The sequence below is a fragment of the Phacochoerus africanus genome, chromosome 13 (genome assembly GCF_016906955.1).
Source record: "Phacochoerus africanus isolate WHEZ1 chromosome 13, ROS_Pafr_v1, whole genome shotgun sequence".
Lineage (NCBI taxonomy): Eukaryota > Metazoa > Chordata > Mammalia > Artiodactyla > Suidae > Phacochoerus > Phacochoerus africanus.
Genome location: NC_062556.1, coordinates 47,431,659 through 47,450,739, shown reverse-complemented (window position 1 = coordinate 47,450,739; position 19,081 = coordinate 47,431,659). Strand labels below are relative to the sequence as shown.

General features: G+C 39.7%; 1 protein-coding gene across 5 annotated transcripts in view; it reads left to right on the top strand.

Moving 5' to 3' along the window:
• Positions 1-19,081, top strand: part of TBC1D4 (TBC1 domain family member 4) — a 214,575-nt gene that overhangs the window by 170,325 nt on the left and 25,169 nt on the right. For 4 of the 5 annotated variants that reach the window (XM_047755696.1, XM_047755694.1, XM_047755695.1 and 1 more), the window contains 3 exons: positions 12,533-12,693; positions 15,269-15,478; positions 18,901-19,059. In XM_047755696.1, coding sequence (XP_047611652.1) covers positions 12,533-12,693; positions 15,269-15,478; positions 18,901-19,059 — 530 coding nt within the window. Of the gene's footprint in view, positions 1-12,532; positions 12,694-14,710; positions 15,174-15,268; positions 15,479-18,900; positions 19,060-19,081 lie in introns of those variants that run through there. The other variant, XM_047755698.1, reaches the window with a different exon arrangement.

Sequence of the window (19,081 nt, the reverse complement as noted above, 5' to 3'; positions counted from 1 at the left end):
AATGTAAAGTTATATATATATCTTCAGTAATTTCTGCTTAGGTGTGGGTATCATTATTGTGTATAGTTTCCCTTGGCTCTCTGTACCTCACTCTAACAGGAGGATATTGAAGTCAGAGGGCAAGTAATTTTGCACTGACATTATCTCATTTGAAATGGCATATTTAAACATGCAGAGGGCTTTTAAATCAGAAGCATCATTAAAATCATCCTGTTTTTGGTGCTTTGTAATGTTTTCTTGGCTCTGAGAAGTTTTAAAAATCAGACAGCATTGGAGTTCCCGTCGTGGCTCAGTGGTTAGCGAATCTGACTAGGAACCATGAGATTGTGGGTTCGATCCCTGTTCTTGCTCAGTGGGTTAAGGATCTGACATTGCCGTGAGCTGTGGTGTAGGTTGCAGACGCGGCTCGGATCCGGCGTTGCTGTGGCTCTGGTGTAGGCCGGTGGACTATAGCTCCGATTCAACCCCTAGCCTGGGAACCTCCATATGCCACGGGAGTGGCCCTAGAAAAGGCAAAAAGACAAAAAAAAAAATCAGAGCTATTTTTTTTGTATTTTTGTTTACTTTTTGTACAATGTTTTGTAATTTGACAGTATAGAATCAAAAGGCCAAAAAGACACTTTAACATTTTCATTAAAAAGTACACCGATCCTAAGCAGACAGCATCGTGTCTTATCACAGAGTGAGCACCCCCCCGTTACCCCCACCCAGTCACTAAATGGAGTGCTACCAGCACCCCTCCAGCTCCTCCCATTTCCCCACCCAGTCTCGACCCCCTCATCCTGACCATAGTTTAGTTTTGCCTGGTTTTAAACTTTCTATAAATGGAATGATACAGCATAAATTCTGTTTCATCTCACTTCTTTCACCGAATATTACTTTGTGAGATTCATGCCTATTTTTATATGCACTTCAGTTCATTCACTTTTATTGCTGAATAGTATTTTATTTACTGTATCACAGTCAATCCATTCATTTGCCCATGGGCATATGGGTTATTTCTAGTATTTTGGCTTTTAAAGCATATTCTCCTGGGGTATTGTTGTACATATCTTTAGAGGTATACACCTGTGCGCTTTTTCTTTGGCTGCCCACACAGTCATGCAGAAATTCCTGGGCCAGGGATTGAACCCACGCCACAGCAGCAGCCAGAGCCACAGCAAATGACAGAGCTGGGTCTTTAACCCACTGAGCCACCGAGAAACTACCCTGTGCATTATTGATTATTTATACAGTAGTAAAACTGTTGGACAAAATTCTTAATAATTTCAGTTAGTAAGTTACTTAGACACACATTTACTAGTTATAATCATGGAGAGATTTTTTTAAATGATATCGTGGGAGTTCCGTCGTGTCTCAGTGGTTAACGAATCTGACTAGGAACTATGAGGTTGTGGCCTCGCTCAGTGAGTTAAGGATCCGGCATTGCTGTGACCTGTGGTGTGGGTCGCAGATGCAGCTTGGATCCCGAGTTGCTGTGGCTCTGGCGTAGGCTGGCAGCTACAGCTCCAATTAGACCCCTAGCCTGGGAACCTCCATATGCCGCGGATGCGGCCCTAGAAAAGACAAAAAAAAAAAAAAAAGGATATTGTGAAATAATTTCAAATTTACAGGAAGGTTGCACAAATATTGTGGAGAACTGCTAACCATTTATCCAAGATCATCAATTTTTTTTACATTTACCACATTTGCTTTATCATTCTGTCTGATTGCATACATATATATGCATACATTTTTCTTTATTCTAAGCCATTTATGAGTAGGTTGCCCACATCAAGTCCCTTTACTCTGAACACTTTAGTGTGTATTTATTTCCTAAGATATTCATGCGTGTGGTTTTAAGCCAGTAATTTCTGAACTCTCTTTTTCTTGTTATCACTGGTATCAGAGAAAACATCTTATGCACACAATTACCATGATATTTGGAACAATTCAGAATAATGAGAGGGAGAAGTCCAGAATACTGTGAAATGTAATTTTCACTTGGGTACCTCATATCTTATTAGATGCATGGAGTGAATCTCTAAATATTCGCAGGCAAGCAAGGCAGAGGGTGGGTTGGCACATAGGCTAACGTATTATTATTTTTGTCTTTTTAGGGCTGCACCTGAGGCACATGGAGGTTTCCAGGCTAGGGGTCTAATCGGAGCTGTAGCTGCCGGCCTACGCTACAGCCACAGCAACACCAGATCTGAGCCGTGTCTGTGACCTACACCACAGCTCACGGCAACACCGGATCCCCAACCCACTGAGCAGGGATTGAAGCTGCATCCTCGTGGATCCTAGTCAGGTTCGTTAACCACTGAGCCACGTAGGGAACTCCTAAGGTACTATTTAAAGCTCAGGTTAATTTGAAATTTGAAATTCAGATTAAGCATCCTTCTCCAGGACCACTATTCTGAATTATTAAAAACATGTAGTTTATTGTTTTTAAGCAGGCTGAGAAAAAGAAGGCAAGATATTTTTAATATCACGGTTATTGAGTGGTAGGTTCATTTGCACAACGTTGAAATGCTAAAGGAAAGCAAGTATGCAAATGTTTTGTTTCACCTTACCAGAACTTGATTCTTAAAAGCTTAATTTTATTTAATTGTTTAGTAGCTAAAATATAATTGTGTGTGATATATCAAATATATATATATCAAATATAGTACCTCCTTTTATAGACAAGCATCTTTGTTTCTCCTTATTATTGCTTCTCAGCTTTTAAGCTTTTATTTAAAAAATAATTTATGTGGAAATTCACTGGCCAGAAGTCAATGACAGTCATTACTTCCCTTATAAAACTTTTAAAATGAGAAAATAAGATTTTTGCTGATTAAGTACTTTGTGGTACAGTTTTGGTTCTTTAGTTCTCTCATATGCACTGATCAAAATAGTGTAATCACTCATTATGGTCTATTATTGAGCTTAGCCGTGTTCTTTGGTGTCTTATTGGGAATGTCTTTTTATTCTAAACTCTGGTTTGGGACATCTCTCTTTCTCTGTGCTAATGCCCTTCCTTGTTTCCCTGTTTACTAGACAGGACACTGCTTCAGAATCAAGGTGATTAGAGGTCTAAATATTTTCATTTAAAAAATGTATTCATTCTTCCACCTGATGGTCTCCATTAATTTAAGCATCAACTTTTGGAAGTTCCCTCGTGGTGCAGTGGGTTAAGGATCCAGCGTTGCCACGGCTGTGGTGCAAACCACAATTGCGTCGCAGGTTTGATTCTTGGCCCGGGAACTTCCACATTACACGGGTGCGGTCAAAAAAAAAAAAAAATCATTTTTGTCTGTCTCCTGAATGCATGCCATCCTTCCCGGGCTGTGAAGAAATGTGATGCCTGGTGTAATCAAAGATCATGAATGATCGTGTGAAAGGCTGATTGCAAACAAAAGTCCTGTTTCTACTCTGTTCCACATTGACATTTCCATAGGCTTCGATTGAAGCCCACAGTTCATTTAAATTTTGAACTAATAGAAATGAATGTGCTAATTTGGAGGTGCATATGTACATTGAAGGAGTTTCTTTCCAGTCCCAAGAAGATGTAGAAATGAGAATCCTAAAAGAAACAGACTCAGAAAATGGAATCTGGTTTGGGGTTCCTGTCATGGCTCAGTGGTAATGAGCCCGACTCGTATCCACGAGGATGCGGGTTTGATGATCCCAGGTCTTGCTCAGTGGGCTAAGGATCCTGTGTTGCCATGAGCTATGGTGTAGGCTGCAGATGTGGCTTAGATCCTGAGTTGCTGTCACTGGCTTAGGCCTACAGGTATAGCCCCAACTTGACCCCTAGCCTGGGAGCTTCCATATGCTGAGGGTGCAGCCCTAAAAAGACCAAACAAACAAACAAACAAAAACAACACACAAAAAAGTCCAATCTGGCTTTCACTGAAAAGAATTATTAGTATCTTTCTGTTCTTCTTAATTCCTGACACATTGGTTCCTTGGAGATACTGCTGAGGCCTTCCAGACCTCCCGCGGGGCTGGGTATAGGAAAATACCTACTTCCTTATTATGGAAGTCTGACCCCATCTGTGATGACATTTTCTCCCCTTGACCCACAAGCTTTTTGTGGTGAATGTCCAGAATCACGGCTGAACAACTTAACTTAAAAAGATTGTTCTTTGCTGGAGTTGCCGTTGTGGCTCAGCGGTTAACGAATCCAACTAGGAATCATGAGGTTGCGGGTTTGGTTCCTGGCCTTGCTCAGTGGGTTAAGGATCTGGTGTTGCCGTGAGCTGTGGTGTAGGTTGCAGACGCAGCTTGGATCCCACATTGCTGTGGCTGTGGTGTAGGCTAGCAGCTGTAGCTCCAATTAGACCCCTAGCCTGGGAACCTCCATACACCGTGGATGTGGGCCTAGAAGAAGAAAAAAAAAAAAAGACCAAAAAAAAAAAAAGATTTTTCTTTGCTCTATTGTAGTTTCTCTGCTTTGCTTCTATCACAAGCCCACTGGAAAACACACATCCAACCTTCCTGTTTGAGGCCATTGACATTTAGATTTCTTTCTGGTGGGAGTATAATCCAGGAATAAAGATTGGACTAGCAGGAGAGGTTCAAGGAGAAAAAAATGTTTTTGGCCACACTAAGATAAAAAGTAACTTTTTGCAGACTTGTAGCTGACCTACATTTTTTAATGGTTGGGTATAAGACCACTTCAGTAATATTATTTATCTACTTTTAAAAGCCCAACAGAAATGTTAGGCTTTCCTGTGTATCCTTTTAGGACCTACGTTTTTTTAATGGTTGGGTGTAAGACCACTTCTGTGTATTATTACCTTAGGGATCATCTGGCCTAGAATTTCCTTATTTTCCATATGGTTAGATTGAGCCCCACAGCAGTTTCATTTCTTGCTTGATATCATTTTCATAATCTTACATTATGAAGAGGTGAGTAAGCAAACGGGATACCCAGAGATATTTTAAATTCCAATGCAGAGAACTTAATTTTTTCATTCAGTCAGTGTATGGTTTAGGAAAGAAAATTCTTTTGTGTGTGTGTGTGTGTGTGTGTGTGTGTGTGTGTGCTTTTTAGGGCTGCACTTGCAGTATATGGAGGTTCCCAGGCTAGGGGTCCGATGGGAGCTGTAGCTGCCAGCCACAGCCACAGCCACGGCAATACAGGATCCAAGGTGCATCTGCAACCTACACCACAGCTCACGGCAACACTGGATCCTTAACCCACGGAGCGAGGTCAGGGATTAAACCTGCATCCTCATGGTTACTAGTCAGATTCATTTTTGCTGTGCCACAACGGGAACTCCTAGGAAAGAGAATTCTTTGTTTTTCTTTTTTGTTTGTTTTTGATTTACACATGGTTCCACTAATCAGTTTATCTCTGATTCAGCTCAGATGCCATCTATTGATTTCCACTAGAATAGCTCACTCTTAATTTTATATAATTAGTAAAGATTTTCTATAGGATGATAGATGCATACCCACTTAAAGCCCGGACTTAGATAAGCTATTCGTGCCCCAGAAGCAATTATGAGTTAAATTGTACTGAGGGTCCTATGGGGAAAAACCTCAAGTTTAACCACGATGCTGTTCTATGCAGCCTTTCTTGAGGCATTTACAAAGAGGAAGCCTTTTCAGTTTCTGTTGAATGATGCTGTGACATTAATCAAGTTTTGTTTCTATCTTGAGTTATAATATATTGTGACTTAGACATAGATTTAATCAGTGTGCAGCCTTTTATTTGGGCTTTATGATGCTGGTAGTTTTAGATGGGTGCTAGGGGGTTAGAGGATGGGCTGTCATTTGCTACCCAGCAGAGCACCACCTTGTGAGACTGGTCCAGGCCTAAGAGTTCACCTGTGTGAAAAGTGTATCTGCGTGTTAGTCCTGGTAGGAAATAAAACTTAACTGCATCTTTCTTGACGTTGAGTCCCTGTGAGTGGTCACTAAAACACCTTCATTCTGTGTCATATCCAGTGTTATTGCTATCGGAATCCTTTTTTTTTTTTTTGGCTTTTTTAGGGCCATACCTGGAGCATATGAAAGTTCCCAGGCTAGGTGTTAAATTGGAGATGCACCTGCCAGCCTACACCACTACACCACAGCCACAGCAACATGGGATCCTAGCCTCGTCTTCGTCCTACACCACAGCTCACGGCAACACAGGATCCTTAACCCACTGAGTGAGGCCAGGGATTGAACCCGTGTCCTCATGGATATTAGTCAGGTTCCTTACTGCTGAGCCATGATGGGAACTCCCTGGAATTAATTTTTATTAAAGCAGGCACGTATACATTAAAATTCCATTTGTGTAAGAAATAAATAATACCAATTTTATAGTTGATATGTTGAAGGCTATAACTGCTTGGTCAAGGATAAATTAAAAAGTTGTCTTGAAGCTCTGTGGGAGGTTCATTTCATATCCATATTTTGATTGATGCTGTGTCCAGAAGGACTTGGAAATGCCTCCCAGCTCACACCATGACACACATAGTACAGGATTTTTTCTCTGCTTGCAGAGCTCTCATGTGTGTTCATAGATTGTGGTTCTTGATTAATTGATGACTGGTAATAGAAAGTATATGTAGACGGAGTTCCTGTAGTGGCTCAGCGATAATGAACCCTATGAGTGTCCACGAGGACACGGGTTTGATCCCTGCCATCACTCAGTGGGTTAAGGGTCTGGCATTGCCATGAGCTGTGGTGAAGGTCACAGACGTGGCTTGCATCCCACGTGGCTGTGGCTGTGGCCTGGGCTGGCAGGTACAGCTCCAATTCCACCGCTAGCCTCGGAACGTCCATATGCTGCAGGTGCAGCCCTAAAAAGACCAAAAAAAAAAAAAAAAGAAAAGAAAAAAGGAAAGAAAATGTAGAATACACCAATACCAAAATAGGTGAGCATTCTTCACATTGTATTTGCTTCGAAGTTGTTAAGCTTTAATTAAATAAATTTTTGATAAAGCTAATACTGGCACAGAATACTTTTCCTGAAAGTATCTCTTGGGAAGCAGTTTTATAGTGCATGTATTGATATTCCAAAATACAAAAGAAGGAGGAAAAAGATTATTTGAAAAAATAAGGGGATGGTTCCTATTTGCCTCATCATTTAAAAAAATGTTAATGTAATTAATTTACCAATATATGTTGGTGTATATTCCACCATAGTAATGTATTTTTGATTTATCCTCTTATTTAAAAATAAAAAAGTACTTACATTTTGAAATGCAGTAATTTCAAAAACAAAGAAAAGGAAGTGAGATGTTTATAAAAATGAACACCTAGTATAGTAATACTCTGAAGTTATTTCTTTGCTGAAAGAAATGACATTATTCCATGAAGAAATGGAAAAAAATACTGACTGAAAAGACTTACTGCTAATTAGAGACTATTTTTTTTTTTTTTCATCAGAAGTACAGGGGATCCTGGGAGTCCCGGCAGCTTGATTTTTATGAACCAATAGTGCTTTGTCTGAACTAATGCAAAGCGTATTTACATTGGCATAGTAAACTGCAGTGCCTAGTGTCTGGATTCTGGACTGTCTGGGTTTGAATCCTGACTCCTCTGCTTCTCTGTAAGACTGTGGGCAAGAAAGTAGTTTCTTTCTACCTCAATTTTCTCACTATAAATAGGAATCATAATACCATTTACCCCATAGGGTTGCAGTGACATTGAAATGAGTTCATACTTGTAAAAATGCTTCGAACAATGCCTGGCACACAGGATATCTTCTTGCATTAGCTTTATTATTACTTTGATAAACACCACAAGTTGTTTTTTCATTTTTTACTCAAAAGGTGAGTGTTATGCTTGCCTACCTGCTAAGGTTAATTAAAGGAGATGTTAAAGTGAAAACTTACGTTGTAGTAAAAAAAAAAAAAAAAAGCCAAAAAATAAACAAGACAAAACCAAGACCCCCACCAAAACAAAAACTTTTCCCCCTCATCCCAGTAAAATTTTCAAAGTGAGATGTAAGAACTTTGAGACACAAAAGTGTGTCACATGGTTTTAATTCTTGAAATTACGACTTTAGGAATGTCAGATTGCTGGTTAAATGCAAGTCAAAAAGGAAACTATTGTAAGTTGCATATATACACGGACTGCTGAAACCCTTATCTGGATCCCGACTTCTGAATGCATATTTCTTTTATTAGATGAAGCAGGGCAGCTTTTGCCTTATCTTGGCCACCAAACCACTTTTTCAGGATGTCGTTTTCCAGGACATGATAAGGGGTCAGTGGTCTGTTAGGTACGTTCTTGCTATTGGTATAGCATTATCTTATATTTTGACGGCTACTTTTTGGCTTATCATTGGCCATTAAATCCCAGACAAATGAGGAAAATGAGTCATTTGGCAGTTTATTTAGAGTATAGGATTGAAAATGTTAGATGTTATGAAATTTTCCAATCTGTAATAGAGGGCGAATATATGGGTCTCTTATGCATCAACTACATAGCCCCACCCCTCCCCCAAACTGTGTATTTTACAGGGAATAATAAAAATGATAGGGGCCCTTCTCAATTTTAATTTTAGTTCTATCCAAACACTTGATATGTCATTAAACAGTGACTTGGAAAAGATGATTTAACTTCAGTATTAAAATACAGATTTAGAACTCGGTTTGGTTTATTCTGGTTTTGTTGTTAGAGCTACTAAAGAGTCAAGACAAGCTACTATTCATTGAACACCTAATCCTGCGAAGCCTTGAAGTAGTTGCTTTTAGCTTTCTAGGCTCAAATTCTAAATTAGATACCCTTATGTAGATGTGTTACTTAACTGGAAGAAAGACACCTTACGCTGTTGATCACCAGTGCTGTCGCTGTCAGTACCTCCCAGCGCCAGCGCCATCTCAGCCTGTGCTTTTGGGGATTGGAGCTATTAGAACTTTTTGCCAGAAAAATTTAAAAATTGTGATTACCAACAAAAGAGTTTCAAGAAGGTAGATTTAAAAATTTATTTCCAACATGTTAGCCTGGACAATATTTTTTGTTCATTTTACTTAACCTTCTGAGTGAATGTTTTTGTGGTTGTACAATATTAATTACTCAATTTTTAGGGCTGTAGGTGCGGCATATGGAAGGTCCCAGGCTAGGGGTCTCATTGGAGCTGTAGCTGCTCATTCATGCCATAGACGTAGCAATGCCAGATGCCAGCCGCGTCTGTGACCTACACGGAAGCTCACAGTGACACCAGATTCTTAACCCAGTGAGTGAGGCTAGGGATTGAACCTGTATCCTCATGGATACTAGTTGAGTTCATTTCTACTGAGCCATAACAGGAACTCCTACAATATTAATTTACATGGTTATGTGTTGAGTGCTTACTATTAATTGCCAGTTACTACACTAGAAGCTAGAAATAAATATACCCTCGAGTTAGGCATTTAGCACACAACTGCCAGTGAGGTAGTGTTACACATATGAAGATACATTAAGAGTGTTTTTTAGGGTATAACTATTATATATAGGATGTTTGAGTCATAGTTCCCAAAAGGGAAATATTTGAGTTAATGGTTTCCAAAGTGGAAGCGAAGGTGGACATACTCATTCAGTATTGCAGAGTTTTGAACCGTGGACACATGTGAGGGTTAGAACTTTATCCAGGATACATAACAAAGTGGGTTTGACTATATTGGAATGTGTGTATCAGCTACTTTCTGAATCATCATAATAGAGCATGTTACTTGCTGTCTGTTTAGTAGCTCAAAGGTATGTCCCTTTCTTTCTTTCTCTTTCTTTCTTTCTTTCTTTCTTTCTTTCTTTTTCTTTCTTTCTTCTTTCTTATTTATTTTATTCTTTTTATTTATTTCTTATTTTTATTTATTCTTTCTTTATTATTTCTTTCTTTATTTTTCTTTCTTTTATGGTCTGTATGGGGGGGCGATGTCTGGCTTTCTTGCTTCTCCACCATCCACGACATCCCTCACCTACCTTAACGCCTCCTCATTCCTTCATTCCTTCCTTCCTTCCTTCCTTCTTCTTCTTCCTTCTTTCTTGCTTTTCAGGGCTGCATCTGTGGCATATGGAAGTTATTCCAGGCTAGGGGCTTATAGTTGGAGCCGTAGCTGCCCGCCTTGCCAGAGCCATAAGCAATTTGAGATCCGAGCTGCGTCTTCAACCTATACCACAGTTCACGGCAACACCAGATCCTTTACCCACTGATCGAGGCCAGGGATCAAACCCTCATCCTCATGGATCCTAGTCAGGTTTGTTAACCACTGAGCCATGAAGGAACTCCCAGTATGTCTTTTTCTTAACCTTAATTTAGCTAACCCCAAAGTAATATTTCCAGAAAAGACCAAGATTAGAAATAACTGAATTGCCTGATAACTGTGAGTGTGGATACACAAAATAAATAAACATATCACAGACGAGGGCTGAATTGCTTTTCTGACTTTTGGTTGCCTCCGCCCTAGTGAGTTCCTCTGGGTACCTGAGCAGGGCTATGGCTTTTCCAGCTGAATTTCACTTCTGCCCTAACTACGAACACTCCCTGGCTCCATCAGAAGTTCTGTGCCTTCACTCGTTGGTGTCATCTCCTGTAAATATTATCTTCATCCTTCTCTCAGGAAAGCTCAAAGGCTTTAAAACTTAAAAGTGGGAGTTCCCATTGTGGTTCATCAGGTTAAGAACCCAGCATAGTGTCTTTGAGGATTCAGGTTTGATCCCTGGCCTCATTCAGTGAATCAAGGATCTGGCATTGCTGCGAGCTGTGGCATAGGTCACAGATGCAGCTTGGATCTAGCACTGCTGTGGCTGTGGTGTAGGCCTCAGCAGCAGCTCTGATTTGACCCCTAGACCAGGAGCTTCCATATGCTGCAGGTACAGCTCTAAAAAGAAAAACAAACAAACAAAATTTACAAAGGGTAAAATACTCCCACCACAAGTAGCAATGGTCATTGCATGGTATTTCGACTGCTGATAGTGTTGGTTTCAAAAGTAAGTCTGAGTCATACTGACCTTTTTTTTTTTTTCTCCCCCAATGACCTTTTCTTGCACATAGCCCCAGTGCCATTTAGAGTGCTCTTTCGCAGAAATGAAATTCTTAGAGCAGAGCAGCATTTCTGCATGTTTGTTTTACAGAGCACTAACATAGAAAGATGTGACATCCCCAACTGCCAACCCTTCTGGAAAAAAAAAAAAAAAAAAAAGGAAGGTGATTCTGGGGTCAAATAATTTAAGTTAGGGAATTTCTGTATACTATTTCCCTTTGGAGAATCACAATACATGCCAGCATATTACAATCTCTAGGTAGTCTTGCTCTAAAGAAATCTGTTTTTTATTTTATTTTATTTTAATTTAATTTAATTTAATTTAATTTTTTATTTTTACAGCTTCCCCTGCAGCATATGGAAGTTCTCAGGCTAGGGGTCAGTTGAGAGCTGCAGATGAGGCCTACACAATAGCCACAGCAACACCGGATCCAAGCTGCATGTGAGATCTATGCTGCAACTTGCAGCAAGGCCAGATTCTTAACCCACTGAGTGAGGCCAGGGCACAAACCCATATGTCACAGAGACAAGGTTGGGTCCCTAACCCACTGAGCCACAACAGCCATTAAAAACTTTGTGTTTAATATTTTAAAATGTAACCTATCCAATCTTATTGGCCACACTTTTTTCTTTAGTATATCGCCTCACAATAATCCCATGGTTGGAGTTCTTGTGTGGCTCAGCAGGTTAAGGATCTGACATTGACAGTGCAGTGGCTCAGGTCGCTGCTGTGGCATGGGTTAAATCCCTGGCCCGAGAACTTCTGCATGATGCAGGTGCAGCCAGAAAACAGAAATAATAATCCCAAGGTTGACCATTCTGCCTTTGTTCAGGCTTCTTTCTGTCGTGATTCAGCTATGGGTAGGTAACACTTTGGAGATGGTTAACAGTTACAGAAGACTAGAAGCTATCTTGTTAGCCCATCCCAAAAGAGCTATACGAAAAGCTCCTCAGGAGCCTTTCTTGAAATATTTACATTGTTTTGAATATACTACTAATTTTAGTTTTTTTTTAGCAAAGCATGGATTCATTAGTTAATCAGCCTTTACTCTTTTTTTTTTTTTTTCCTTTTCTAGGGCCGCTCCCTCAGCATATGGAGGTTCCCAGGCTAGGGGTTGAATTGGAGCTGTAGCCGCCGGCCGACGCCAGAGCCACAGCAACTTGGGATCCGAGCTGCGTCTGCGACCTACACCACAGCTCACAGCAACGCCAGATCCTTAACCCACTGAGCAAGGCCAGGGATCGAACCTGCAGCCTCATGGTTCCTAGTCAGATTCGTTAACCACTGTGCCACTATGGGAACTCCAGCCTTCACTCCTTTGTATAAATACTTCTTTTGCTCAGGTTAGAACTTGGAGTGGTAGGCTGCTGTGGAATGAGTAGAAACAGGTGAGCTTCTGATGACCGAGCTGTGGCCTGGACCGCATCTGTCCCAGGATGCAGTGGCCTGGGTGACCAGGGATGCAGTGCTCCATGGTGCCTGTGGCTTGTGCTTGCCCGTCCTGGAACTTGTGAATGGCTTGTGCTACCATTTGGCTGTGAAGGATCATGTGATACAGTTCCCCTTACAAGCTGTATATTTTTGTGCTTTCCTACAGCGATGGAGAGGGGAGAAAAAGGACCTCATCCACCTGCAGCAATGAGTCGCTAAACACTGGAGGAACCCCTGTCACTCCTCGCCGAATTTCCTGGCGACAGCGCATCTTCCTTAGGGTTGCCTCGCCCATGAACAAATCTCCGTCGGCAATGCAGCAGCAGGGTCCGTGTGGTACTCAGGAAACGGTTTTCCCTTCCTGGCAGCATAAATTAGGGGATGGAATTCGGTGCTTTAGTATAAAGATGTTAAAGTGGTTGCAGTGGAGAAATAATTTCTCTTTTTATATCCAATATAGTGGTTAACCTCTCGGATATCATTAAAACCTATCAGATATTCAGCAAACGCTTGTTGAATGAAGAAGGAATAAACAGGAATTCTCATCGTGGTACAGCGGAAATGAATCTGACTAGGAACCATGAGGTTGCGGGTTCGATCCCTGGCCTCCCTCAGTGGGTTAAGGATCTGGCGTTGCCGTGAGCTGTGGTGTAGGTTGCAGATGCGGCTCAGATCTGGTGTTGCTGTGGCTGTGGTGTAGGCCGGTGGCTATAGCTCTGACTGGGCCCCTAGCCTGGGAACCTCCGTATGCTGTGGGTGTGGCCCTAAAAAGACAGACCAAAAAAAAAAAAAAGTGAACCAACGATTAAATGAGTGAGTGAATATATGATCTCCTCAAACCTGTGAAGAGGAAGAGGCCTGCTCCCTAATGTATGGGAAGCCAGCGTAATGCTAGAAAAGACGTCATAGATCTTTTTATTATCAGAAAAGCAACATTTTTTTTTTTTTTACGAGTCACTCATAGAACAGAGGAAGGTAGAACTGTTGAACAGTAAAGAAATGGATCCAGATTCACTAGAGAAATATGCAAAAAGAGAGCACTAGCAGCTGCCTTTGCTCATTAGACCAATAAGAAATTAAAGCAAAATGCCCAAAAGGGCAAAGTAAATATAAGAATAAACAAAAAAGATTTAAGAATGATGAGAACACCCATAATTATACAGCTTTGAGAGCTAGAAAATAACACTCTACAGAATTGTGGGGAGAAATGAATGAATAAGTAAATAGCTCTCATGGGAGATTTTAACATATTTCTCTCTGGAAATAAAATATAGAGGAATCCTATTTGAAAAACACAGTTGCATAAGCTTGATCAGACATTTATATAGAACCTTAACACTTATTGAGAACATTCATTCATTTTTAGCACACATGGGACAATTAAAAATTAGTTATGTACTTAGCTATAACGAGTTTTGAAGAAATTGATGACAATCCTGATTATTTATACAATATTTTGTAATCACACTGGAAAAGGAAGGGAGGAAGAATTAGAGGACAACTAAAAAATTTCTTGTGTTTGGAGACTGAAACCTGTGTTCCTAGAAACCAGAAAGAAAATGTGGTCAAAATCCAACATATCAAAATGGAGTGGTGTTTAGAGGGCAATTCTCAAACCAAGAAAGCCAAAATCCAAGGGTACTAAGTATTCTATGCATGCGTTTAAATTAAAAAAATAGTTTATTAAGGAAGTAAACAATAAGGGTAGGGCAGAGATCAGTTAATAAAGGGACAAAAAAATCAAGGAAAAAGCATTTCTAGAGATGAAATTAACTCTGCCTGGGGTGGTCCGAGAAAGCTTCACAGTAAAGTTAGATATTTATTTAAACTTACTGCTGGGAAAAGTGTCTTTCCGAAAGAGGGACTAGAAAAGCTGTAGAGTCATTAGAGAGAACTTTGTGGGTCAGGGAGTCCTGAGAAATTCCGTGTGATGAGAGCAGCCTGGGAGATGGTAAGGTTCTCGATGCCAAAGTCTGAAGGGATCTATATGCCATTCCCGGGCGTTTGGATTTTGTTCTTTGGGATGTAGGCAACCATTGAAATTTTTAAGACACAAAATCAGGTGGTGGTTTTTTGTTTTGTTTTGTTTTTATCTTTTTAGGGGCGCATCTGCGACATACAGAAGTTCCCAGGCTAGGGGGTGAGTTGGAGCTGCCCCTGCCAACCTACATCACAGCCACTGCAACGTGGGATCCAAGCTGTGTCTGTGAGCTACACTGCACCTCACAGCTATGCTGGATCCTTAACCCACTCAGTGAGGCCAGGCATCGAACCTGAGTTCTCTTGGATCCTAGTTGGCTTTGTTACCACTGAGCCGCAATGAGAGCTCCTCTTGTTTGTTAATAGGAAAAGAATTGGCGACAGTGCAAAAGATGACCTGGAACAGAGGGAGAGAACGAGCCCTGGAAATTGGGTCACAGCCTTGCAGGAATGCCCAGAGATGCTGAGTGAGCCAGGCCATGTCCGGAGTCTCTCAGCTGCTTTTCTCTGGACAGGTTCTGATGTAAGGAGTAGACCTTAGGCGATCACACTAACACCTCCTGACGGAATCTTTTAGTTTCTCGCACAGGGAGTCCACACACCTAAATTGCAGAAGTGTTGCACTCTGGGGAAAGGCCAGGTCACTTTGGGGCATCTAGCTTCTGAGTCCTTTTGTGCCGAAAGAAGAAGTGGTGACATTACCTACGCATTCATTTCACTGGGAGAGGGAAATCCGAAAGGGGAATTCAGGCTAGTGAATTTACTTAAATCATTGGTTCCAGAAACTCACAGTTCCTGGGAGAGCGGCTTTGTGACTCGCTTTAAAGGTAGACTATAGGAGGAGAGAGTGTCAAGTCTAGAGAGAACCTCTGTCGTCTGGGTGACTGCTTAGGAATGCCGCTCACTGTTTTCTTCTCTGCAGATGGACTGGACAGGAGTGAGCTGCTGCCACTGTCCCCTCTGGCGCCAACCATGGAGGAGGAACCGCTGGTTATATTCACATCTGTTGAAGATGACACGGAAAAGGTGGAAGGAAGGAAAAAGTCGGAAGAACTGAGGAGTTTGTGGAGAAAAGCTATACACCAGCAAATCCTGTTGCTTCGAATGGAAAAAGAAAACCAGAAACTTGAAGGTTAGCCATTCAAACGGGGCTCAACGATAGGATATGATACCATGGTGTGAAGGTGTAGTTTGTTAAAACTGTCCTGCCCTCAGACAGACCTGCCCTCATTCTCGGACTGTGTGCCCGCTTTTACTAGAATAGCTACTGATTGAAATAGTTTCTTTCTGGTTTATGAGGTGGTTATGTCCTGGGAAAAGTCAACTTAAGAAAATTGCCTTTTTGTTGAATGGACTTAAAACATCAGACTCTCTTAGAGGATATTTGGGTGATCGAATAATAGAAGGTAATAGAATGTATATAGCGAAGTCGATGTGTTTAATATGATTGAAAGTTTAATATGATTTAATATCATTAATATCTCTTAAAGAACTTTAAATGTGAACAAGCAAGTTCTCGTCTTTTTGAATATGATTTTCAAATTTCAGGCTAATTGTATTTATAATATAAGAAATGTGCCTATTTCAGATGAATTATATTGTATCCAGTTCAGCTGTCTAATTACTTATCAAAGTTTCAATGTTTTTACTGTTTTATAAATTCGCTATTTACAACATCCTATTGGAATCATTCAATTGATAAATGGATAATTTATAACAGCTATTATGCTATTTGTAGCACTTTATTGCCTTATGAAAACCAAATGCTTTAGAATGTGTTTTCTAAACTTTGAAATAATGATGTTATTTACCCCCAGCACTGATAGAATCACACACAGGAAGCTGTGCACACAGTACCGAAATCTGAAAAATGTACTAATGCCATTATCTTGGGAAAATTACTTAACATAAAAAGGCCTTGTTTTTTAAGATTTGTAAAATGAAAGATTTAACTTAAGTGGACCCTTTGCCTTTTAAGATTATCGGAAAAATATAAATAATCTAGGTTCTTCTCAGACTTGCTTTTATTATGCTGTCTTCCAAAAAAGCTTTTTCAGTGAAGGCATTCACGTTTCTGTGTTCTTTATGGATCTTATAGGTTCTTCTTACCATGCCTGTAGTCCAATTAAATTTTTAATATTTATTTAGTTTGCTAGGGCACAATTTTTCTTTATTGCTCTGTCCTTAGCAGAAAGAAAAGTACATAAGATTTCTAAACATCGTTAGGAAATAAATCTTTTTTTTTTCAAGTTAAAAATGCAATTAATCGTTATCGACAAGCTTTTTAAAAGTTTGGTGTGATAAATGGTACAGCAACTGAAGCTTCCATAGATTTTTTGAAAGGAATTGGGTTTATATTTTTATGTAATTGATTATATCTTGAACTAACTCGTAAATAGAAAAAGAGGCCGGAAAAAATGGTTATTTCCTTAAAACACTTAAAGCATAAAATTGTACTCATTAACAGTTGGGAGTATGTGCAGTAGAATATTATATTAAATATTAACGGGTAATTTTAGAATCATAGGTTATTTGAACTGGATATGGCCTTAGAGATTATTTAGCTCCATTCTTCATTCTGCAGCTGTTAGTGACTGGCCTGGGGAGGCTAAGGAATTAACCCAAGATCAAACAGTGTTGTACTGCAGAACAAGTATTAAAACTCTAGTTTATTTATCCTGATTCTTGGGCTTTTTCCCAATACACCATAGAGTTTCTCAACCATCTGGGTTAGCTTAAGGAACTGGAATGTTTTAATACAAATGACTCTGTGTATTCTGAGGTCAGTTTTACTGTATAAAGTGAAAGAATAAGAGAGGAGGTAACATTTAGAATATATGAACAGAAACCTTTGTCAGTTCTGTATTTCTGTACTTAACGTAACAGACAAAAAATAGCTTAATCCGCTAAAATTTTTAGCCAGCGGATAAGCATTTCTTCATGATTCTTTGCTCTTGCCTCGTTAACCAGTTGAAAGCAGATATTAACTGCTCTTACTCAGCACTTTATCCTTGGGGCCTGTGACCTGCACTTAGTAGATGATGATGATTTTAAATGAGTAATGAATGATCTAGAGAAGGTTGGAGGAAAAAAAAAATCAGAGGAAATATTATGCTTTGTCCATTGTGAGGGATATCATTAGTAAATATATGTAGAATTATTTTTATTATTAGCTTTAATGAACTAGCTTCTTTTTAAAAATTGATAATCACAGAGAAACAAAGCAAATATAGAGAAGCAAAGCTAAACTGTGTTAGACCGCCACCTAGTGGTGTCCAGGAGGATTTTTTTTATTTATTATTATTATTTTTTTTGGTAGTGCAATTTATCGTTTGATTCTATCTGGACTTTCACGTATAAATTTTTACTGGCCTGCTGGAATCAAAGCCTATTGTAAGATATTTTAGTTCTTTTGTAATGGCTTTAAATAGTAAGTAAAGAGTAATACTCATTCTGCTGTTGTTTTTGTGCTGTCGAGGACTTTGGATGCATGACAAAGATTTGTGTTGCAGCAGGTAAGGTGGTTGAGCCCTGGAGCTTGAATAGTTACAGATATCTCCTGTTCAGTGTGGTCCTAGTGAAAGAGAAGAAATACACTCACATGTTTTTTCTCCCTTCTTCCCTTTTGGAATCAGTTCTTCAAGATAAAGACCAAGTGAAGTTAGTATTTGCTTTTTTTTCTTCTTCTATTTTCCTTTTTTTTTTTTTTTTTTTTTTTTTTGGCTGCCCCATGGCACATGGAGTTCCCAGACCAGGGATCAAACCTGAACTGCAGTTGTGACCCATGCTTCTGCTTCAGCAATGCCGGATCCTTAACCTACTGTGCTGGGCCAGGGATCAAACGTGTGTCCCAGTGCTCCAAAGATGCCGCCGATCCCGTTGTACCACAGCGGGAACTCCAGTAGTTGCATTTCTTTTGATGAACTCTGGGCTTAGATTTTAGATCATCAAATGAGAGAGAATTCTGTATCATTTTGAAAAGTGAAAGTAGTGTTAGTTTCAATAAAATGAATTTTACTCTTAAAGATGATTACAAATGGACACAGGAATATAGGACTTAGTGTTCCTAAGGGCAGTGCTGGTAACTCTGGAAACAGGTATAGAAATGTATCAGGTTACCGTGATCAAATATTTCTCAAATCAAAGTTAGCATGAGGCATTGTCTTCTCACAAATGTCATATGTAAAATATTAACATATTCATGGTGTTAAAATGAGCAAGGTGTCACTTCTGAGGCTATCACATTTGTCAAAAAATTGAAATTTCTAGCATAGCAGACATGGCTTGTTTTTTTAATGCTTTTAGCGGAGTTACCATCTGTAAGATACAGAATAAAACCTCCTGAGAAAGTTAATATTTTTTTTTACATGAAATGATTCAAAATTTGAGAACCTTTCATATATTCTCAGGTGTTTTTTTTTTTAATGTTCTTTTTAAGAAAAGGTTAGTGTTTGATTCCTAAGTTATTTGGTATGGTTTTTCAAATGCAATAAAACATTACAAATACTAGGTTTTAGAAAACATGCTGGTCATATTGGAAATTCTCTTTCTTAGCAAGCAGAGATGAACTCCAGTCCAGGAAAGTTAAACTGGATTATGAAGAAGTTGGTGTGTGTCAGAAGGAGGTCTTCATAACCTGGGATAAGAAGTTGTTAAACTGCAGAGCTAAAATCAGATGTGATATGGAAGATATTCATACTTCTCTAAAAGAAGGTATTCTGGATCGTCTCAAGTC